The sequence below is a fragment of the Chelonoidis abingdonii genome, chromosome 1 (genome assembly GCF_003597395.2).
Source record: "Chelonoidis abingdonii isolate Lonesome George chromosome 1, CheloAbing_2.0, whole genome shotgun sequence".
Classification (NCBI taxonomy): domain Eukaryota; kingdom Metazoa; phylum Chordata; order Testudines; family Testudinidae; genus Chelonoidis; species Chelonoidis abingdonii.
Window position 1 is genome coordinate 17,702,845 of NC_133769.1, and position 24,412 is coordinate 17,727,256.

Here is a 24,412-nt window from a genome sequence, read left to right on the forward strand (position 1 = left end):
CTGACACCTTTCACGAGCACTAAAATTCACTAAAAAAACAAAAACAAAAATAATGTTCAATATGAAATCTCTGGGAAGTGTGAACACAGCAGCCATTTTTGGCGTGTTCTTGAGATCTCTTAGTGCCTGGGAAATCAGCAAAAGGGACCCCAATGGAATTCTACTAGTGTCACTTTTTTTACTATGAAATTTTTTAAACTGAGAACACAAACCTCAAGATTAAATTTATTTCATCCTCCTTAGTCCACTCAGTTCCGCCACTCTGTTTCCAGTTCAGATAGTTGAGCCATTTGGAGCGGCATTGCTTTTCAGAGCGTGTTCCGACCCGTTCTGCCACAGCAGCCCATGATACCCCTTGTGTGACAATGTCACCTGGCTCTGTGCTGGTTAGCTCATGTACCACTTCTGCTAGCCTCTTTTCTTCTTCTTCTGTCCATTTTCCTAACAAAATAAAGGACAAAAACATGCAAGTTAACCAACAGTACAAGCCATCTTAATCTGAATAGCAGATATGGAACCATACAATATTTTGTGATTGGAAGCAGCACTACAATTTTCAGGAGTTTAACCACTTGCATAACTGTGATGCTCTGTACCTTGAGGGAACACCCAGCACCCACATGTTCATCCTTGTAAAATGATTGTGCGGTATACAATGCAAAGTTTGTCATGACTGGTGTCTTCAGAAGACTCATGATGCACTGAGCATTGTTGTTACAGTAATGCTGTAGGTTATAATTTCATGTATATAGTTTTGAGGCTGAAAATTTATCCTCATGCCTTAAAGCAAGCCCAGCCAAAAAAATCTCCAAGAGCAGAGAGGCAGTTCACATCTCATCAGGGCATGTATGGGACAAACCCAGCCCAGCCTCACATGAACAAAGGACGCTGGCCTAGACAACAACAAAATAATCTGTTAGACTCTCAAGTAAGTCACCCCCTTTCCTTTGGTCAGTTTGGGACTGCAATGAGGTAATGCTCACCTGACTCTGAATGGGGGAGAGGAGGGACAAAGCCAAGAGGGAAGAAAGGACATAATAAAAGGGATGGAGATTTGCCATGCTCTTCCTCTCTCTTCCACCTACATCTACAGAAACCACACTAAGCGACTGAAGTGCTGATCAAAGGGGAGAGTCTGGCTGAAGAGCAACCAGCCAGCCTGTGGTGAGAACAGCTAAGTTTGTAAGGGCACCAAAAGTGTTAAGATCAGCTTAAAAGGCATTTTGCTTTTATTTCATTTGACCAAATCTGACTTATGTTTTGATTTATAATCACTTAAAATCTATCTTTATAGTTAATAAATTTGTTTGTTTATTCTACCTGAAGCAGTGTGTTTGGTTTCATCATGTCAGAGCTCCCCTTGGGATAACAAGTCTGGTAAGTATCAATTTCTCTGTTAAATTGACGAACTCATAAAAGCTTGTAGTATGAAGCAGGCATAACTGGTCACTGCAAGAAGGAGGTTCCTAGGGTTGTGTCTGGGACTGGAGATATTGGCTAGTGTCACTAGGTTGCACAATTCAAGGAGCAGCTTACATGCCAGAGGCTGTGCGTGAACAGCCCAAGAAAGGGGATTCTCATAGCAGAGCAGGGTGAGGCTGGCTCCCAGAGTCAAGGATTGGAGTGACCTAGCAGATCACTGGTCCAGATAACACCAGAGGGGAACGTCACAATAACCTCAAACAGTCACAATGACCTAGACTAATATAGGAGTTGCCCTATGTACTAGGTACATCCCTTTGACGGTCAGATGTTCCAACAGTACATCATTAACTCATTCAAATGCTTGTTGGTCCACCGCAGTAGGAAAAGACTTAATTGTTTAAAGGCAATATCTTTGTCCCTGTGAGCAGTAAGAATGGGAATATTCAGATCTGTACTGAGAAAACCAAGTATACTCTGTCCTAGTTATCATCATCCTCTCCCTCATTCAGGCTCCATCCTCCACTACTTATTTATTTGTATGCCCATCAGCAGAGTATGTTAGTGCTTTTCTTAATAAAACAAGACACTGCTTCATCAGAATTACTAGGGGAGACATACCATATCCCAACTAACAGATGGGCAGCCTCACAATCTCCCCCTATGAAGGTATGTCTACACTACAGGATTATTCCGATTTTACAGAAACCAGTTTTTGGAAATAGATTGTATAAAGTCGAGTGCATGTGGCCACACTAAGCACATTAATTTGGCAGTGTGTGTCCACGTACTGAGGCTAGCGTCGATTTCCGGAGCGTTGCACTGTGGGTAGCTATCCCATAGTTCCCGCAGTCTCCCCCGCCCATTGGAATTCTGGGTTGAGATTACAATGCATGATGGGGCAAAAACAGTGTCATGGGTGATTCTGGGTAAATGTTGTTAGTCAATCCTCCCTCCGTGAAAGCAACGGCAGACAATCATTTTGCGCCCTTTTCCCTGGATTGCTCTGGCAGACGCCATAGCACAGCAACCATGGAGCCCATTTAGCCTTTTTTCACTGTCATCGTATGTCTACTGGATGCTGCTGACAGACACGGTACTGCAGTGCTACACAGCAGCATCCCCTTGCCTTTGTAAGTTAGCAGAGATGGTTACCAGTCATACTGTACCGTCTGCTGCTTTGCAAGTTGGCAATGACGGTTACCAGTCATATTGTACCATCTGCTGCTGTCATGGGTGCTCCTGGCTGGCCTCAGTGAGGTCGGATGGGGGCACATGGACAAAAATGGGAATACTGCTGTGTAACGCTGCAGCACTGCGTCTGCCAGCAGCATCCAGTAGACATACAGTGACACTGAAAAAAGGTGAGAAACCATTTTTTTCCCTTTTCTTTCATGCGGTGGGGGAGTCAGCTGTCAGTGTTTGTATGCGAAACATGTAAGGAAAAGCCTAAATGCAGCAGGAAGTAATGCTGGTGATTCAATATGCATGCCACATTCACTCTGGGTCAGTACTGAAACGATGCTCCAGCACGATGCAAAGTACTTCCGCTAAAAGTGCTCAATTTCAGATGACACATAAAACCAGAGTTCCAGGCCCCTTGAATGTCATTAACAATCCCATGGGAGATTACATGGGTATTAAATCCGGAGTCCTGGCCAAATTTCAATCGGGTAATTATATACTGGCTACCTAATTTTCCTCTTCATTTTTAATCAAGTATATTTCATTTCCTGTCCTACAATATTGTACAGTGTTGATATGTGTTGTTTAATAGTTTCTTCACTATAATTCAGCCATAGCTACACTTTAGCACTGAGTGATTGTAATTTTTTTGCCCTTTGTGACCTGAAATTAGAAATAAAAAGACTTAAAATAAAAATAAAAAGTTACCCAATTTTATGCTAAGCCTCAGCCTGAAGTGAATTTCCTACAGAACAAGAAATCTCTAAATACAACAGAAGGAGATAACAATGGGGAAACTGACACAGACTTAACTAGAATATCCTTTACTGACACCACTATAATACCATACCTGTGTGTTATAAAACCATACCTGTGTTGCAGGTGTCCTTCATCAGCCTACATCGATCTTTTACAGATGAAGCACTTCTTCCCAGTGCAGCGCCTATTGTTGCCCAATCATTACCATGCTTTATTCGTAACCTAAGTGGATACAGTTTATTAGCATTTTGTTCAAATGACTCACACAGCTATATTGCATGGTAGGCAATAATAAATATTATATTATTGGAGAGTGAGCACAGTATCACAGAAGGTGGGACTGGTCAGAATGGCAAGGTTTTAGTCACAATTTTTGCTGCTAATTTGTCACATGATGCTGGAAGCCATTTAGCCTGGCCATGCCTCAGTTCATCCATCTGTAAAATAGGTATAATTATATTTACCTGCCTCAGAGGAATGTTGTGAGGCTTAACTAATTATTGTTTGAAACATGTTCCGAGATTTTCAGATGAAAGGTGAGACTCCCATTCCAAATTCTTATCTATTTCAAAGGGGAGACTTTGCATGTGGTACAAGGAATATTCATGAAGCCTGGTATAATAGGTGCTGAAAAACTGAGAATTCTGTAACTCACTTGCCCAGGAAGCATCCTGCCTCACTACTTTCCTATTTCTAAAGCTTATGCATTCCCCTTCCTTCACCACCTCTCAGAAAGGCTTAAAATATTAACCATGATACGAATTAATTTCAATTTATTATGAACCCATCTCGAACTCTAGATGCCCTACAAAACACATAGAAACTTGTAAACACATCCGAGTAGAAATTGACCAGAAAGTGGCTTTCATTGCCCTTCAAACTACTCTGGTACACCACTACTTTGTAGAAAAGAGTTATATCAGTCAATTTACCTATGATCACTGAACTGAAATGTTCATAGTGAAATCTTTATAAAATTCTTTTTTAAAACTGTTATAAATTAGATAACAAGATCTTGTGAACGCAAAACTTACTCCTTGAGCTTTTCAATTTCTTCAGGAGTATACCTATGCAATAAACAAAAAGAACATTACTTAGAACAGAAACATACGCTTTTTGTTAGCCATATACAATGTACTACTAACAGCACAAAAGAAAATTTCGAACTGAGGGAAACAATCTGAATATTTAAAAGCACATTAAAAGGTAAATTATTTATCTTTGTTCATTTCTAAACATGTTTGGATCTCTTCACATTTAGTTTTACACTGGTGTAACTCCTTCAACTTCAATGGACTTACTTCTCAGGTATGAGAAATCAGAATTGGGCCCACTTATGCCTTAAAGAAGGGCTAGTTCTTCACAGCACATCTCCTATTTAATTCTGTAACTGTCATAGTGGTGTTTATTGCCACAAATGCATCATTAAAACTTAGCACTCAAATCACACGTTTCCTCTTCAAAGAGCTTTATAAACGTTAACTAAAATCCTAACCATCACCCCAGGGGGATACATATTTCCATTACTTTATAGTTAGGGAATCCAAGGCTGGGGGATTAAATGAATTGCCCTCTAGATCACGTCAGAGACAAGATTAGTACTCAGCAGTTCATGGCCTGGCTCTTAGTTCTGTGTTCACTTCACAATGCTCTCCACATCCTGGTAATTCTTTTACAGTGAATACTATTACAGACGCATTCGACTCCAATCCTACAGTAGGTTACATCAATGCAGACCCATGCACCGATGCAAAATTCCATTGGAGTCAATGGAACAGTGTGCTAACATATCCTGATGCAAGATCAGTCCTTTGGAAGTTCTTATACAAAATTATGGAAAGGAAGGAACCAAGAAGGAAAGAGAAGGTCTTATATAAACCTGAGGTGTCTGCAAAGGGTGCAGAAAAGATAAATGGCCAACAAATCCCTGCCTCTAATGAGATGTTGTTTTTATCTTGAACAGACATCTCCCTACAGTAGTGGACCAGTGATGGGAACATTTTTCAGAGAGAGTTCTGGAAAATGAAGGAAAAACAAGATGAGTCCCTTGTTAGCACTTAGCTAACTAACCCCACTGATTTAAACAAAGTACCAGAAAAAGAAATCTAAAAAGACTGCAAAGCTTAGGTCAAAGAGAATCATCCCACCTGATGGAAAAGGACACCAGGAAATGTACTGAACTGCTGGTAGGTGACATTAGCATCCACTGCCTAGACTGACCTGCAGGATGCAGGAGAAATGGCTTTTCATATTAATGTTTTCTGTTTCCAAGTTTTCTCCAGTATGAAAGTTCTTCAATTACTTAAATGGGTAATGCCAAAAAGCATTAACAAAAAACATGCTATGCATTCTTTAAAAAAAAAGTTTGTAGATTGCTTCATTTAGAGTCCACTTAATGAGCTATAATACCAAAATGAAATCAGCCATGATTTATTTTATTTGCTTTTAATTCCTCCACCTATTTAGAGAAACAGCCTTCACTAATAGACTGAGCTCTGTACCAGGAGCCAGGACCTACTGAGTCCTAAAGCTGACTCAACATTGACTTGTGTGAACTCTTGAGCAAGTCATCTATACTTTCTGTTTATCTTTTTGTTAAAATGCAGGTGTGTTTAGAGAATAGTTAACCTTTGTTAAAATAATGTCTAGAAAATTAATTGGTATTTGCTATCAAATGTGCTATCAGCGTTATCAAACACAGCAGGCATGGTTGCTTGTGTATTCAATATACAGTAAATTCCATAAACTACACAAATCTCTGAAGCAACAATGTGAAGCAACAACAATGGGCTGCGTGGCCAGTAATTTATCTCTGTGCATGTACAAAGGCTACACTGGAGATCATTGGAAGCACTTATACAAGTTCTGACAAGACTTTAAATCAACAGAACCAAAAAGGGAGGAAGCTTGACCCTTTTTTCCCTAGGCCTAATAAATCTCAAGGCAACAGCCTCTAGTCTTGCTTCTCAACTACCTCTAAGTTAAAAGGAATTTACCTTTCCCCCCAATAATGTCATTTTCATTACTTGAAGTGAATGTAAAATAACAAAACAAAACAAAAACACATGATCTTAATGATACCAATCAAGCCATGCATTATTATAGGTTTTCATACTTTCCAACATGGTTTCTGTCATCATACATGCGAAGAACTCTTCTATAAACTGCAAAGAGAGGCCGGTTCAGACCCCATGCTATGGTCCTGTAGAAATCTTTTCGTTCATCTTTTGACATCTCAAAGATAATTTCGGTGGCATCTTTTATCCCACGGGCCTAGAGAGATCACATTTTAAAAAGAGATTTTGGACAAAACTGTGTATCACTGACAAACAGAACTTCTAAAAATGAGAAGGTTGGTACATTATTCTGAAATTCATGAGAGATATTTCATAAAACTATAGGTCAAAATTGTAAAATTGGATTCCTAAATTAGACAACTGAATCTATATCTGCCCAAATAAGTGCTGAACATTACTGAAAAACAGATCATTCATTCAGAGGCCCAACTATGCATTGAAATGTCTAACTTCTATACAAGTTTGAAAATTCTAGTAAATTTTGTGGTAAAAAAAAATCAGTGTCAAATCTGAGAAGATCACACAAAATAAATTTAAACTGACACTGTTTAGTTCATGCACTGGGGTTTTTGTAAGGAGAAAAAAGTTTCACAAACAATCTGAAGCAATGCTTTCATAAAAAAAATCAATCAATGTAAAGCTAATTTGAAGGCAGTGGTGCCCAACCTTATTACACAAGAGGGCCACATAATCCTAAACACAACCTTGTGTACCGATTCTACATATTTTAATCAGATTTAAAGTCACTTGTATTGATTTATATTTTAAGTTCAGCTTGTTTCGTATGTATTTAGTGTGTAAATAGCCAACACTGTATATAGAAACAACCCGTGTAAACTAAAATGATGTAAACATGATGACAAAATGCTGATCAATCATTACTGTGTTGAAGCAGGCCTTCCGAAACGCTCTGTTGGGCCATGTATGGCCCGTGGGCCGTAGTTTGGGCACCTCTTTTTAAGGTAAGATATTTCTTTACATTGATGGAAACCCAAACAAAGCTTAATTGTGATAGCACATGCGAACTAGAAAGCGAACAGGATTATAAAAGAAAAACAAAACTGACCAATTGAGTTTAATTGTCCAAACTGAGTGAAGCGAAAAAGGCAAGCAAACATCAGAAATGGGGATAAGGTATGGTAAATTGTATTTTACAAACCATTTCAATGTTAATCCAGAGGGCTATTATTAACCGAAGAAAAAACTGAGACTTTAATTTGACCAAGCTAAATAAAAAAAGGCATGTACATGTGCATGATTTTGTGAGTATAAATTCTAATACCTGTGCAAGGCAGGTGCTAATACTGGAAATGGTGCACAGAGGTATTTGCACATGCCCTAGTGAAGACTGGATCTAGCCCCTTCTGTACGTCTAGATTCTTCTCTTGATGTGGCCATGATTTCCATGGGAGTTACACATGCTCAAGGGACGATCACATCACTTGAGCACACTGATGTAAAATTTTACAATGAATTATTCTGAGCATGCAAACTGGAAATGTTGTGAGACGATCTGGCAGAGCCTTAAACCCTAAGTACGATTACAATAAAAATTATATTTACTGATTTTATGCATTAGAAACATTTTTGTATATTTCAGACAGGCAATAATCAGTTCTACTACAAAATGATCAAAATAAGCCTATTTGCATGCTCTCTGGAAGTTCTACGGAAAGTTAATTTCAAATAGGATATAGTAGAAATAGCATAACCAGCTAAACTAGCAGACTAATGTACTGTAATTCTTACCTTTAAATAACGTTCAATGTTACTCATCAAAATGTCGATTTCTTCCTTTGACCACATTCCCTGCTTCCATTTATGGCCTTAAAATGGACAAGACAAACTAATTACAATGCTAGAGGCCAGCAAGGTGGGGGAAATCAGAACACACAATTTCATTACTGAAGTAATTAACAAAGAAAAACATGTAGTAGTTACAAACTAATTAAAACCATTATATAGCAGAAATAACTCTATTTGCTAAGCAACCAGTTTCCATTTTTGATGGCTTCAGTATAACCAACCCTAAGAGTTCAAAAAGAAAAAAAAAAAAAAGTCACAAGAGTCTGATGATTTTAAGCCACTTTAAAAAAAATTGGGGTTGTTTTTATTTGGTTTCTGGTTTTTGAATTTTTAGCATGCATTCAAGTCATGTGTTCAGGCTTTTCTCTGCAACCATGAGGACTGGGAGCTTTTTTTTTTTTTAAAAAAAATAATGAAAGCTGAGATTCTCATGTATTCCCACGACTACAGGAGCCAGGGCTTAAAGAAAAACAAATATCACGAGACACAATAAAATTGCAAAACCTGGCAACACTGCAGCCTTATGTTATGGACCCTATCGCTTCCAACTATGCCTGTGTAGTGCTAACTGCTCTTAGTGCTCCCCATGTAGTCAATGGTAATAAGCTCTGTCCCTGGTAGAGTTTGCAGAATTGGGCCCTATGTCATTATTATCTGTACTGGGAGTAGTACCTAGTGGTCACAATCAGAACTGAGGCCCTGTTGCATGTGTTGTATTTCCCAAATAAAAATGGCAAATCAATACAAACAAACATTAGTTAGTCATTTCAATACCATCTAAGCTTTTGGCTTTTTATAAAAAGCAAAACCAATTCAATTTTATTCAGAGATAAGGATGCAAACCTTAAATACCATGATCTAATAGCCAAGTGGCATTCAAAATAACTTCCCCTTTACTCTTGCCTACAGATATTTTCTCCCTTTTGTGCTCATAACATCTTTACTAGTGACAGATCACACAGAATTAAGGATACGCTTTTGACCCACTTCAGGTACTGAATGCTGGCTACATGCCCATCTCTGCTCAGAAAAACCAAGTGTTTCCTTCTTAGCCTGATCATTACCAGCAAAACAATTTGGAGAGAATTGACAAAGAGCTTTTGCTTATTGAAATCTAATTATAAATCAAAAATACAGTTATTATAGCTAATTCTGTTCCTGCAATGTAGGAGAATGTTCTTACACCATGTCCTCAATCTTTCTCTTCCTCCCAACCGATATACAGAGACTGAGATGAGGTTCCAGAGGTAAATTACACCTATAGTGTATAGTTACAATTCTCTGTCATTTACATGACCATCTCAGCATAGAAATCACACGAAGAGGAGATAGAGCTGCACTTTACATGGAATATCATCTAATTTGAGGAAAGGAAATCCTGTATTATGCCTTTGCTATGTTTGCCTACTTCTAGCCAACTTAAGCCAAGTTTAATATAATATGACATGGACATATGTGACCAGTCAGCTCTTCACCAAATCATCAGCAAGAACTCCTTTGGCCACAGTTTGGAGAACACTGCTCTAGGCTTGTTGATTTTGATAAATGTGAAGTCCACATTCCTCCCCACTGGCTGCTGGAAAGGAGGTGCACAATCTGATTCCTCACCCTAGAGTCTGCCAGCTACTATCATGGGGCGTCTCAACTACTTTAGCCCCAGCCTCCTGAAATGGAAAGCAGTATCTTTGCTACTCTGCCCACCACCCACCTCAGTTCTTGAACTGAGCACCGTGGAGATTAGAACCTGTGCAGAACTGAGGAAAAATGGAGATGGAAAAGATGGGGGAAACTAATGGCTCTTAAAAGCAAGCATGCATCCAATCAGGACAGTGAATGAAAGTGATAGGAACAGATAATATGATGGGTGCTCGTTTCTTCCTTCTCCCAGCTCTGAGGTTCCCATTCCCAATGCTTCCCAGTCTTTGCTCCCTCCCTAGAAGCCACCGTCTTTCTGCAGTAAATCTCAGACCTACGGAATTTCTGTGAAAAATTAGAAGGAAACAAAAATTTTCCACAAAAGTTTGTTTCAATTTGATTTGGAAAAAAAAGAACAAAAAAAAAAGGAAAACCACTAATTTTCATTCATCCCTTTCCTCCCCATTGGAAGACGGAGGAAAAAATTGGGAGGGGGAAGGGGGACCAATAAAAAAACCAAACAAAAAACTGTTTCAAATTGCATCACGAACATATTCATATTTCCTAAAAGTCCACATTTTGTTGAAAAAAAAATGAAAAATTTCAACCAGCTCTAATGTGGAACACCTAAGTTCTGAAGTGCTCTACAGCACTAAGTTTAAATCATGTGATGCTACCGAGTCCCTAAGCAGAATCTCCTTAAATAACTACTACTGCTACTAAAACATTGCCACTCCTGGGAGCACCTGCTCCCTCTCTTACTATAGCTACATAAGGGGGGCACCACTCTATTCCTCTCTATCAAGATGGGAACAAGAGGAGTAGAAACTGATCACATGTTTTTGTTCTACATCAACCGCAAGTGCAGGATTCATTTAGCACTGTGTTTCAAGGAACATTCTGGAAAATAAAAGGAGAGTGAGAATAAGAAGGTCACACACGAGCGCCAGTAGATTCTATAGGGCATTATTTTTTATTTTGTTAAATAAATAGCTTCCTTATTTTTACTCTCCTTTGTAACTTATTTGAAATTACTGGTAACACACAGTGAAACACTTTTACTCCTAGTCACAGAATCATAGAATATCAGGGTTGGAAGGGACCTCAGGAGGTCATCTAGTCCAATCCTCTGCACAAAGCAGGACCAATCCCCTGACAGATTTTTGTCCCTGATCCCTAAACAGCCCCCTCAAGGATTGACCTCACAACCCTGGGTTTAGCAGGCCAATGCTCAAACCACTGAGCTATCCCTCATCATTCTTTCTATCCCTTTGGATCCCCTTTCACTTTTTATCTTGCCTTTTGTCTGGGACAGAGGAAGACTTACTACTGCCCAGTATGGAAAGAGTCTATATTTCAAGCTTTAGACTTCACCCTGCTAACAAGGATGCAGGCACCCTGCATCAGAATACAGGGTTTTTTATGCAGCCTACAAGGTACCCTCATACACACATTACAGAGATCAGCTCACCTTTTTGCAACCAATGGGAGAATTTGGGCCTACATATCCTACCTTTGTTTGTTAGAGAATCCTTATCCTCTTTGGTTGTAAACCAGGCTTGACTAACAGCTGACACTTCTTCGCTGCCTAGAGGAGAGATTTCATCCAGTTGTTCATTCTGAAGAATCTTGAAAAGAAGAATTGAACAGTACCTTGTTAACTGATTTAACATTCATTCCCCCACCTTGAATTTAACATGCAATACTTGGCAAGTGTAAGTGGAAAAAAGATGGCTATATCATACTAGTTCACCTTGCTGGCTGCTAATTAAGTGTATTTGTTTTAGGCAAGGCACTCCCAGGATAGTTTCCTTTTTAAAGCAACACTTTTACCCATCATACTCATGGCCAGTTTAAACTAATATCTCTTCCCCATCATCCTTTACAAAATACACACCAATTTTCTCACAGTAATGGCACTGATATATATTCTATTTTTTATAAATTGTAGGATATATTGAATCATTTGCTTATCTACTGTAATGTACACTCCTTCTCCGCTACTCTATATTCTGCATAAGGTGAAGGTTTACAAACTAAGATCTGTGTTTTCCCTTGTCTTTCTCTCCTTGCAGTGGGCCTACTTTACACATCATCAAGAGAAATGATTGATATTTACAAGAAGTTTCACAAATAAACAAAGTACATACAATCTCTAACAACACAGCTTTTGTGCCCTGTAAGGAAAAGATCTTCTTTTAAAAAGTTTCTTCTTTATTCAGATATTGGTTTAAATCCGTCGTTACTTGTGTCCATCTGATGTATTAATTTTATGACAATTACATTTGTCATTTAGCATTAAATTATTAATTTTTAGTATATTTTATTATTCAATTTGTTAAATATTTGTAAAAAACACTCAGTTAACACAACTTATAAAGTATACAATTAAAAGTGGACACTCAAATAGTTGAGAACCCAACTGTAACCTCCACTATAAAATTGTAATTTGTTAGGAAATGCATGGGGTATGAGGAGGGCAGACATAAGAGGCGGAAATAACATGACCAAAGACCAGAAGATTGAAGACAGGTAAGATGGTGTGGGGGAAAATATAACTGATAGTTTTGCAGACACTGGATATAGCAGAACTGTATTTGTAGTGAGTGGAGTCAGGTGATATGCACCTTAAATAGGGGCTTCGACAGCAAGAAGAGAAAAGTAAAGAAAAAAAACATTCAGAGATCTAGGGTATGTATACAACTCAGCAGCTACAGAAGCACAGCTACTGCCCTGCAACTGTGAAACTGTAGCGCAGAAGGTGTTTTTCTGTCAGTGCAGGTATGTCACCTCTCTGAGAGGCAATAGCTAGATAAAAGGAAGAATTCTTCCGTCAACCTAGCTGCATCTACAGTGAGGCTTCAGTCAACCTAACTACATCACAAAGTGCATGAATTTTTTCACAGCCTTGAGCAATGTAGCTAGGTCAACCTAAGTTTTAGGTATAGATCAGGCCTCAGAAAGCATTGCTGTAGCCTCCAGGAAAGCTAGGGATTTTAAAACTCTGACCCAAAAGGGCTGGCAGTGGCCAGATGGGAGCAGAGTGATCGCAAATAGGTCCATCTGGCCCACACTGTTCTTGCTGGAACATCTCTGGAGAGATGGGAGCTGTAAACTCCACACCCAATAGGGGTAATAATACTTACTATCTTAACTCTCAAAGGTGTTGTGAGGATTAATTAGATAATGGGCTCAATCCTATTCCAACTGAAGTTAAAACTGACTTCAGTGGAGAAAGGACTGGGCCCAATATCTAAGTCGCTTTTTAATGTGAAGTGTGCTGTATTAGAGCTGAGTATTTCTAGGTTTAAACATTTCTTTCTCTTGATAGTGGTACCACCTGAAAGGTTCTACCATAAGGATTGTAAAACTTATTTTCCCCTAAACACCACCACCTGCAGTAGTGGCCCAGCCATCTTATCTTTCAATATGGCTTTCTCTAAAACAAATCAAAGCATGTGAGCTACACGTCATAACTAAGTGCACCAATCCGTGTACAGAAAATTTCACCAAACCATGTTTTCCTTCGAAAAATTAAAATTTATTTTTATTGGACAGAATCTTCCAGACAAGACCAGTGTCACTGTAGGTTAGTTTCACGAACACGACACACAGTGCTCATTTAATCAAAACTTTTTGCTTCTTAATTTAATATGAATATGCAGAGACAAGTTAATTAAAAGCCCTTGGACCAAGCCTGAAACTTTACCATACCTGGATCTGAGTAACAGTTCCTTCATTAATCTCATCATCTGCTACCTCAGTGGTAGCAGTCATGGTCACCTCAAACCTCTGATCATTTTCTGAAACTTCAAAACATGTAAATTAGTAGTGAAGTTTTTTTCTGGAATATTTGATATGTAGACTACAGGATTTACACAATACAGTACCTGGTCTGCAAATCAGAATAAAGCTGTGCTCTGACACTGATTTTTTGGCTTAGTAAAAACACTTAAGATGCTTGCTAATACTTTGCTTTATGAAGTTCAAATAAGGATTTTAAAACCAGGACATACACAAGTAGGACATCTACCACTTTTTGCTAGATTCATGTTGTAAAACTGAATGTGAAACAAAAATTAAAATTAGTTTTAAATAACTGGGTGCATAATGTGAAGGTTTCTTTTTCTGTTCTATATTTTGTTTTCATTACTCGCCAAGGACTATTAGTGTACAACTTTCAAACCAGTTGGCAGCACCTTTTAAAGCTTATTTTTCCAGTAACTCCAACGTTACAGTGTTTGCATTTGTAAAAATGTCAATGAATAAAGTCCCAGCAAAGTTCTAGATGCTTTACTTCATTAAAACAGGCCAGAAAGTAGAGCCAAAAAGTAGCGAGTTTAGTATTTTGGAATATCCAGACTCACTAGAACCACAGGTTCAAACCCTGGCAAGCTTGAGTCAATTCTCTATTATACTGTAGTAAATAACTCAAGCACCACACAGTTCTCTGCATATGTGTGGATCTTTCAGATATGACCTCAAACATGGAAAGCCCAACTGTTCTGTTTGGACATAAAGATCCTGTACTCTTTTAGTAAAAACAGAGTGTCTCTGTTGGTGTCCTCCCAACTCTGCCTCCCCGAGTGGTACATATGCTAGTTGGTTGCTACTCTCTATCCAACAACTGGGTTTACTTCATTGATACTGTACACATACAGCTTGTTGTAAAGTGTTCTATGACTTAAGGGTGATACAAAAGTGTAAAATATTGATAGAAACTCTGACAAAATAAAGTGTTCTAAAATATTCCTAATTTTTTTTTGCTCCACGAGTCATCATCATGTTTCTATTATGCCTCTGACGTTTAGGGCAGTGATGAAGCTCCTTCACTCCTGTCTGTTTCTGGCAAGTCTTTCAATGCTTCAAGAGTGCCAGAACATAAATATAATGTGCACTTTGATTAGTGTTCAGTGGACTTACTTGGAACTGCAACAACAGAAATACATGGAGTGGAATCATCAATACTCTGATCATCCTCTGATGATAAGCAAAGTCTCTTGTGTGGAGGTTCAGTGCTGTCTTCTGAGTCTACTTCATCAGCTTCTAGTAACAAAAACACATTCAGAGCCCTTTCTATTAACATAATGAACCTTTTGTTGACCAAACATTGTTGAAATCTTGCTCGGTGCTCTCATTCAAGTGTTTTCTTTCCTACCTACACTCTTGCTAAACCATGTTAATAGTGTGGGTGATTAGCCATTGCAACAGTTTACCAGAGGATTCTTTGTCACTGGAAATTTTAAAATCAAGATTGGACACTTTTTTTAAAGATATACTCTAGTTCAAACCGCAATTAATCCAGAGAAGTCCTAAAGCCTGTGTTGTTCAAGAGGCCAGATTAGAAGATCACAATGGTCCATTATGGTCTCAACATTTGAATCCTCTCAGAAGCAAAGCAAGCCCCTGAGGCTGCAAATAATCATGCTGGTACTCAACTCCAAGAATGAGAGTAGTCCCTCTGAAGTCAATCAGCTACTCATGTGCTTAAAGTTAAGCAAGTACGTAAATTCTCTGTAGGATTAAAGTGTATACTGGTACATTTGTAAAATTATAAAATAGAAGCTATTAATAAGCCAGTGTGACCAAAAGAAGTCAAGATCTGTATTTTTAATATGTTGCTTTTATAATGCACCAGTTAAAGGTGTAAGAGATGCTGTACTAGTTTCAGGAAATAATTAATAGCAGAGTAAATGGCCCAGGAACCAACCACTTAAAAAAAATTCAAGTCAACTGAAGGGAAAACTTGATGACAACAAGCAGGACAACATTCCTTTCAGATAACATTTTTCTTGGGTAAGGTCTTACACAGAGCTTTAAAGACAGCTAAAGGGAAATCCTGAGAAAAGGAGGTCCTAGAACAAAACATGTCTTAGGCTAGCCCAAAGCAGACAGAACTTCAGCATGGATAGCAAAGACAATCCAACTGATAACATCTCACTTGGAGGGACACAGGTGGAGAGGGAGGTTGAAAATGGTTTCAAAATAAATAGAACCAATAAGACGGAGAGAATACAAACACTGGTATAATTCTCTATACCATTCTGAGGGCAATGAAGTATAAGGTTCCCTTCGGTGTCCTGGGTCAAAGTCACAGAGTTCACGGTTTCTACTGTCACTGTGTCAGACTCTTCTTCAACTGTGCTCATACTCAAACCTGAACAGAAGAAAAAAAAATTAAGTCTTCTTTGAGCAAGCTCCTACTTTCAATGTACGACATATTCTTTCTCTTGCATTTAATGAGTAGTACAAAACTCCTTTAGGGACCTGGGAGTCAGGAGATCTGGGTTCTATCCTTGCTCTGATACTGACTCATTGTATGGCCTGAGCAAGTCGAGGTTTGGAAAGTATTCCTGACTTGACTTTTCATCCATGCTTAAACACTATTCCACAACACAACTGCTTTCCTGTACTTTTGTCATTACATATTTATAAATTATAAGAACATTTCAAAGCCATCTAGGTGCCTAAAATATGCACACAGGAGCCCAACTTCACAATTTAGGTGCATCTGCCATTTTCAGAAGGGAAGTTAGGTTCTGCATAAGCTCCCTAAGTGACTTTTTTTATTAATTTAAATAGAAAGTATTTAGTTTGAAACATAGGAAGAACCACAAGTATTAGAAATAAAAGGACCTAGCAGATCACTTAGTCCATCTTCCTTCCTGCCATGACTGTTCCCTACAGTGCATTTGCTACTGCTTCATCCCACTGAATTTAAGTAGTCTCAACCAATGGGGCTGCCAGTACTTCCTTTAGGGATCTATTCCACAATACATCTCACTGTCAGTAAGTACTGATACACAGGTACAGATTTTCACTTTCTCAGTTTCATTCCATTACAACTATTCATATCCCAATCTGCCACATAATAATAAATAATAATAATAATTCCTCTTCTCCCTTAATGTTTATACCCTTCAATCATGCATAGACTGTCACATTATTCTCCTTAGGCATTGCTTAGCCAAGCTATATGCAACTGGCTTTTCAAGGCCTCAATACTACAAATATGCATTCATGTGCTTAAAGTTAGTTGTGTGTGTAAATCTTTGAAGGATTGGAGCCTTAATGGTTCCTCATAAGCAAACTGCTTTAGGCCTCTGATCATTTCTTTCTGTTGCTCTTCTCTAAAGTCCTTCGAGTTTGTCCATATCTTTCTGGTAACATGGTGCCCAGAAATTAATGCAATATTTCAGCTGTGGTCATACCAAACCAGTACTAGGAAGGACAATTACCTCTCTTATCCACACCTCTACCCAGATATAACACGGTCCTCAGCAGCTGGAGCCCTGGGCCCTTTAAATCACCACCGAAGCTCTGGCAGCGGGGCTCGGGTGGGGATTTAAAGGGCCTGGGGCTACTTGCAGTGGCCAGAGCCTCTGGCCCTTTAAATCACCGCTCGAGCCCGGCTGCCTCGAGCAGTGATTTAAAGGATCTGGGGCTCCACACGAATTAGGATATAACGCGGTAAAGCAGCGGGGCTCAGGTGGCGCTTTAAAGGGCCTGAGGCTCCCTGCTGCTTTATCACGTTATATCCGAATTCGTGTTATATCAGGTCGCGTTCTGTTGGAGTAGCAGTGTACAATATTGAGCTGCATATGTAGCCAAAGATGCACTGGCCTCTTTGGTTACTAAAGAGTAGTGAAGCATGAATTTGCTGTCCATTAACAGCCCCTGGTCTCTTGCAGCTGCTTCTCAGGCTTCTCTATCCCACTACATACCGTACCATGGTTTTGGATTCTTCTTCACTAGATGTATTACCTTTCATTTTTTTTTCAAATCTCATGTACTCTCTCTGCCCATGTTTCTAAGGCCTTCAAGTCTTTTTTATATTATTTCTTTGTCCTCTCTACTACTAGTGAAATTTTTCACCTGAGAATTTTATTAATGGGTTGTTTACTTTAGCTTCCGGATCTTTAATAAGGATGTTAAATAAGACCACACCTGCCACTGGAAGGAGGATGCCACCATTTCCCATCCAGCTCCCTCCCCTCTTTTTTGTGAGTGGCTCTTCCACACAGCAACAGTAGACAGAATTTTATTTTTTTTTAAACCTAGAAAATGTTATTTTAACCCCCCCCAAAACACTGAAAAAGGGTCACAGGGGCAATATAGTACCAGCAACAGCTTTTAACTTATGTTTTATAAGCGGTTATTATTGACAGTAACTCCTACAGATGATCCCAACCAGGCCAGGGTCCCATTGTGCTAGGGTCTATACAGACAGCCCCTACCATAAGGAATTTACAATCTACATTTTAAATTGATAGTGTTCCTTGAGTGCTATTGCTTTGGCAAAAAACTCCTATTATTTTAGATAGAATCACTTTGTCTAATTAGTTACTGAAGACTGTCAGCAACTACTGTAATTACTAGAGAGGACTGTTGGCATTTAAAATGAATTCATCATCTTACAAAGCGTCACAAATCATGCATGTCAATTCTGGTGCTTGTTGGAGGGATTCCACTTTAAAGCAACCAGCCATTTAAAATAAGTGTAATGATGATTGCTTCCTAGGATGAAATTTTGTTAACTCTTCATTATGGTGAGAATTCTGAATGCTGTTGATAACCTAGAGCAAACTAATCTGCAAGCAGTATTAGTTGAAAAAGTTATGTTGTTGATTTTAAGGGACTGGAACATGCATCCTTAGCCCATGTGGAGACTGAGAAATATTCAACATGTTTTATTAATAGGTGGACTATCCTTCTTTAGACTTGAACCTTGATTCTTTAGTTTAACATTTGAGAGGTGGGCAAACAGAGGAAAATTCCTCACTTGTTCTTATGATGGAAGTGAGAATAGGACCCTTTATTGCCACAGCACATTTATACTTTCTAGACCAGTGGTGCCCAACCACTTTTGTGGCCAGTAGCACATTCATGTTTTCAGAAGAGCGTGGTGGGTGCCAACAATTTTTCAAGGCTTATTTTGTATTTGTACATTAAATAATATAAAAAAAATATTTAATATTACATAATATATGAATCAGGAGAGAAGAGAGAAGCCGGAGAGAAGCCACGAGGACGGAGAACACCGGTGCCCTCAGCCCTGGAGTACTCTGTCCCCAGCAGGTGCCGAGCCCCAGATTCTCTTCTCTACTGGGCACTAGGTGGGCCCCACACCTGTTGGGGACTGAGAACACCAGTGCCTGCAGCCCGAGTTCTCTGTCCCCGGCAGGCGCGGGGCCGCGGCTTCTCTCCGGCTTAAGCTTTGGCCCCGCACCTGCCAGGGACCGAGAACACCCGTGCCCGCAGCCTGCAGCCCTAGAGTTCTCTGTCCCTGGCAGGCATGGGGCTGCAGCTTCTCTCCCCTGCTGGGAACTAGGCAGGCCCACACCTGCCAGGAACAGAGAACACCGCGCCCGCAGCCTGAGTTCTCTGTCCCCAGCAGGGTCCCCTACTGGGCACTAGGTGGGTGCACAGAAATGCCCCCGCGGGCATCACGGCACCTGCGGGCACCACGTTGGGAACCACTGTTCTAGACAGTTTAACTGGCATGGGAACACATGGGAGTGTTGTAGTTACAATCCTCACGGAAAAGTGTCTTCAAATGAAGCACCCTTATTTAGCAGCCATTAGTGTATGATTATTTTCCCCCATCACACACACACTCTCTCTCTCTCTCTGAAGTCTGCTGTTTTTCCTTCCAGGACTTCAATGGATCCCACTACAGTGTGGAAGACAGATGAGACTAAATTGCTTATAAAAGCAAATTTCAACCATGTATTTCACTAAAGGCTCATTTTTATTGATCTTGGAGGGGAGGAAGTTCTAGCACTATAAATGCTGGGAAATACAGGACAAGGTTTTTATTGTAGGCATCCACAATGAAAACAGAATAAAGAGATCTGACAGCTGAGCTTTCCTCTGCCCTGCTGCCCTTCCTTTCCCACAGGCATTTAGGACTGGTTGGAGTGCAGTGGAAAGCTCTCTCTGAGACATTTTGGCACAGGAGTAGGCTCCTAAGTTGGCAATATAATTTTGGTAGTACAGAGTAACTGCTGAGAATGCAGAGCAGTTAGCATTATTGTCTCAGTAAAGCTGCTGAAAAATTGTAGAGAAGGGTGTTTGAGAAGCCAGAAAGCTGAAGGTATGGAAGGTGGGGGAGGAGAAAGAAAGAAAGAAAAATATCTTGGAGTGGGGTAAAGCCTTCCAACGCAACAATCCTCAAGAAATGGAATTTCCCCAAGGCAAGCAGAGACAAAAGAGAGCCAGTTTCTCACCATTGTTGCGTCATCTTTCATGGCTATGCAGCAGCAATCATAGGAGAAGTTAATGATGCTTAGGGCAGCATCTTCTCCCACTGAAATATCTGCAAGGGTGCCTTCAGAGTCATTTAAAAATGATGCAACCGAAACCATCAGAGTTCCAGCTACTCCCTATCTACCACAAACTCCCCAAGGAGCCAAATCCCCTTGGAGTCACAAGACAAGATAGGATTATACAATGAAGGTAGCACTCCCCAACATAAACCCCAGATCCAGCAGAATACCAGGCTTGTTGCCAAACATCTTACCCCTGAGAATGATGTATGCCAAAGTCAAGGTTAAAGAGAAGAGATGGGGAGACACTGACTTGAGGCACAGATCTTCTAGAGAAAATTATGTTGGTGATGGTGTTTTGGTTTTTTACTTTCAGTTTCATCCCTATTTCAGGTTTAGCACATATGAAATCATAGTTTCTGATCTTAGGTAACAATGGCCTGATTTAAAGAGCACTGAAGTCAATGGAGACTCCCACTGACTTCAGTAAGCTTTGGATCAGGGCCCAGTAGCAAAACTATTATTGAGAAGCAACTTGAAAAGGAAAATCAAATCTAAGTATCATGAAACACTTCCAGTCAGTGCACTCTTTTAGATTATGAATTAAAGGGTGACGGGAAAGTGAGGGAAACTCTTTCGAGATATGTACACTTAGACAGAGACAACAGAGTGTAAGTGTGTACATACCACAGGTATGAGATAGCTAATCTAACAGAAATTCAAGATTAAACAATTCTGGAAAATTGTTTATTAAATAAACAGCTTTCAGAACTTAAAAGACTACTTTTTTAAACCTTAGGCTAAGCTCCTCTGTTTGATATTCTCAGATAATATAGGAATGGGCATGTTATAATTGAATAATGACCCTGACAGACAATTCACTGATAGACTACCATTCTTATACAGAACACAGCAGAGTGCAGAGCACTGCTGGAGGCAGGAGTGGCGCCAGGGTTTCTGATGCCCTAGGTGGAGGGCCATTTCACCGCCACCCGTGGCTCCGGTGGAGCTGCCGCAGTCGTGCCGGCAGGTGGTCCGCTGGTCTAAATGTAGGTCCGCCGGAGCCTTTAGACCACCACACCGTCCACCGGCATGACTGCGGCAGCTGCACCGGAGCCGCCACAGCAGTGGACCGTCCGCCGGCACGACTGCGGTAGGCGCCCCGAAGCCGCGTGCCGTGCCCCCGCCCGGCAAAATAGCACCTCCCAAAAATTCTGGCGCCCTAGGCCATTGCCTAGGTCGCCTAAATGGTAGCGCCGGCCCTGGCTGGAAGTGACAAGGCATTCTAATGAAGATTTCCCTGATACTGACTGCAGGGAAAACATTCTTCCTGGAGGTCTTCAATTTATCACATGAAGACTGTTGAATCTTACCACTGGCACTACACCATAGTTAAGGTTCCTTCAGCACACACACAAATCTCTTCCAACACAAAAACTACTTCCATCCTCAATCCATTTACTCAAAAAAGGCAAATGCACAATAATGATAATCTAAAATTTTGACATTACCAACATACAATTTCTCCATTTCCAAAACAACTGATTTTTTAGTCTCTCATACAGTTTGCTACACTGCTCATCCTTTTATGCATTCTCCATAAACAAACTTAAGAAATCTGAGTACATGCTATATTTGATGGTGTTTTCTATGCAGAAGGGTGTAGGTTTGTACTAGATTATCCCCAGAACGTTATATTAAGGGGAATAGTATGAATATTTATTATGCGTGGTTGTGAAGATAGATAGTATGTGAATGGTTTGGATCCTAATGTTCCCTAAATGAGTGATTTCCTACATCAGGGGTAGGCAACCTATGGTACGTGTGCCGAAGGCAGCACGCGAGCTGATTTTCAGTGGCACTCACACTGCCCGGGTCCTGGCCACCAGTCTCAGGGGGGGCTCTGCATTTTAATTTAATTTTAAATGAAGCTTCTTAAATGTTTTAAAAACCTTATTTACATACAACAATAATTTAGTTATGTATTATAGACTTATACAAAGAGATCTTCTAAAAACATTAAAATGTATTACTGACACACATAATCCTTAATTTAGAGTGAATAAAAGATGACTTGGCACACCACTTCTGAAAGGTTGCTGACGCCTGTCCTACAGTTTACGGATCGCTTTGTTAGGAAGTACACCTGAACAATATTCGCTGTAGATTAATAATCATATGGGATTTCAACAGAGTTCTGTATGAAACTGAACACAAGGTGTGGGTTAAACAATGCTTATGGGCAGACTATTTTAATGCTTTTTTCTTAATATGGATAGTAAAGATTCAGGGATTATTGTTCATAGCAGCAAAGACCTTGTTAAGGCAACTCTCATCCATTCATGTATCTATACCTGCTCCTGTATTTTTCAATCCATGCATCTGATTCGTTCTAGCCCACGAAAGCTTATGCCCAAATAAATGTGTTAGTCTCTAAAGTGCCACAAGGACTTCTCGTCGTTTTTGCTGAAACTATATAGTGCAGTAATGTTAATCTGTTTCAGAAAATTATGAGGTGTACAGTGGGTTCCCCTAATCTCTGACAATGCCGATTTTACATTAAGTGATCAAAATTGTGAATTGTGATTTTCAGTAACAAAAGTTCTATAGTGCTCTGAGTCATGAGATTGCACTATGTAACTGTACTGAGGACTACAGCAAGTTCTATAGAAACTGTTTTTATATAATCATCATTGGATCTAATGCTTAGTCTGAACTAATTTAAGAAGAAATATCACCTTTTATTAAGCAGGAAATGAACAAAGCGGTGGCAATTGCTCTCTACCTACTAACTTGATTTCAGATCTAGTCCTCCCCGTCAAGTGCTACAAATGAGTCCATTTTCAATGGATCCACACTGCTAATTTCACTGGGTAAAAATGTACTCCTTTTTAAAGTTTGATTTCATGCAACAAGATGCTATTAGAGACAGTGAAATTAAACTGTAGCAACAACACTGGAATTGATAGGACATCAGTGTAGTTATTCAAGACTATCACCATTGTAACCAAGATTATAACTAGGGCTGTCAAGCGATTAAAAAAATTACGCAATCAAAAAAATGTAATCGTGCGATTAACTGTGCTGTTAAACAATAACAGAATACCATTTATTTAAATATTTTTGGATGTTTTGTACATTTTCAAATATATTGATTTCAGTTACAACACAGAACATCAAGTGTACAGTGCTCACTTTATTTTTGACTACAAATATTTGTACTCTAAAAAAACCTGTATTTTTCAATTAATCTAATACAAGTACTGTAGTGTAATCTCGTTTTCATGAAAGTTGAACTTACACATGTTGAATCATCTACAAAAGTTACTTGAATCCAAAATAAAACAATGTAAAACTTTAGAGCCTACAAGTCCACTCAGTCCTACTTCTTGTTCAGCCAATTGCCCAAATAAGTTTGTTTAGATTTGCAGGAGATAATGCTGTGCACTTCTAGTTTGCAATGTCACAGGCATTCGCATGGCATTGTTGTAGCTGGTGTCACAAGATATTTATGTGCCAGAAGTGCTAAAGATTCATGCTTCAACCACATTCCAGAGGACATACATCTATGCTGATGATGGGTTCTGCTTGATAACTATCCGACGCATGTTCATTTTCACCATCTGAGTCAGATGCCACCAGCAGAAGGCTGATTTTCTTTATTGGTGGTTCGGGTTCTGTAGTTTCCACATCAAAGTGTTGCTCTTTTAAGAGTTCTGAAAGCATGCTCCACACCTCATCCCTCTCAGATTTCAGAAGCCACTTCAGCTTCTTAAACCTTGAGTCGACTGCTGTAGCTGTCTTGAGAAATGTCACACTGGTGCCCTCTTTGCGTTTTGTCAAATCTGCAGCGAAAGTGTTCTTAAAACAAACATGTGCTAGGTTGTCATCCGAGACTGCTATAACATGAAATATATACATGTCACGAATTTAATCAATGCATTTTTTTTTAAACGAGCGTCATCGGTATGGAAGCACTTCCTCTGGAATGGTGGCCGAGGCATGAAGAGGTATATGAACATTTAGCATATTTGGCAAATAAATACCTTGCAGTGCTGGCTACAACGGTGCCATGTGAAAACCTGTTTTCACTTTCATGTGAAATTATAAATAAGAAGTGGGCAGCATTATCTCCCGTAAATGCAAAGAAACTTGTTTCTCTTGTTAGTGGTTGGCTAAACAAGGAGGAAGACTGAGTGGACTTATAGGCTCTAAAGTTTTACATTGTTTTGTTTTTGAGTGGAGCTATATAACAAAAAA

At 39.5% G+C, this 24,412-nt stretch overlaps 1 protein-coding gene across 2 annotated transcripts in view; it reads right to left on the minus strand.

Moving 5' to 3' along the window:
* The window catches only part of DMTF1 (cyclin D binding myb like transcription factor 1), a 49,826-nt gene that overhangs the window by 19,837 nt on the left and 5,577 nt on the right, over positions 1-24,412 (minus strand). Inside the window, exons 2-10 of one of the 2 annotated variants that reach the window (XM_032765803.2) lie at positions 15,925-16,041; positions 14,808-14,930; positions 13,599-13,693; positions 11,398-11,512; positions 8,193-8,269; positions 6,482-6,639; positions 4,401-4,433; positions 3,479-3,588; positions 213-441 (exon numbers count right to left, since the gene is read on the minus strand). In XM_032765803.2, coding sequence (XP_032621694.1) covers positions 213-441; positions 3,479-3,588; positions 4,401-4,433; positions 6,482-6,639; positions 8,193-8,269; positions 11,398-11,512; positions 13,599-13,693; positions 14,808-14,930; positions 15,925-16,033 — 1,049 coding nt within the window. In that variant the 5' untranslated portion in view covers positions 16,034-16,041. The remainder of the gene's footprint in view (positions 1-212; positions 442-3,478; positions 3,589-4,400; positions 4,434-6,481; positions 6,640-8,192; positions 8,270-11,397; positions 11,513-13,598; positions 13,694-14,807; positions 14,931-15,924; positions 16,042-24,412) is intronic. The other variant, XM_032765804.2, reaches the window with a different exon arrangement.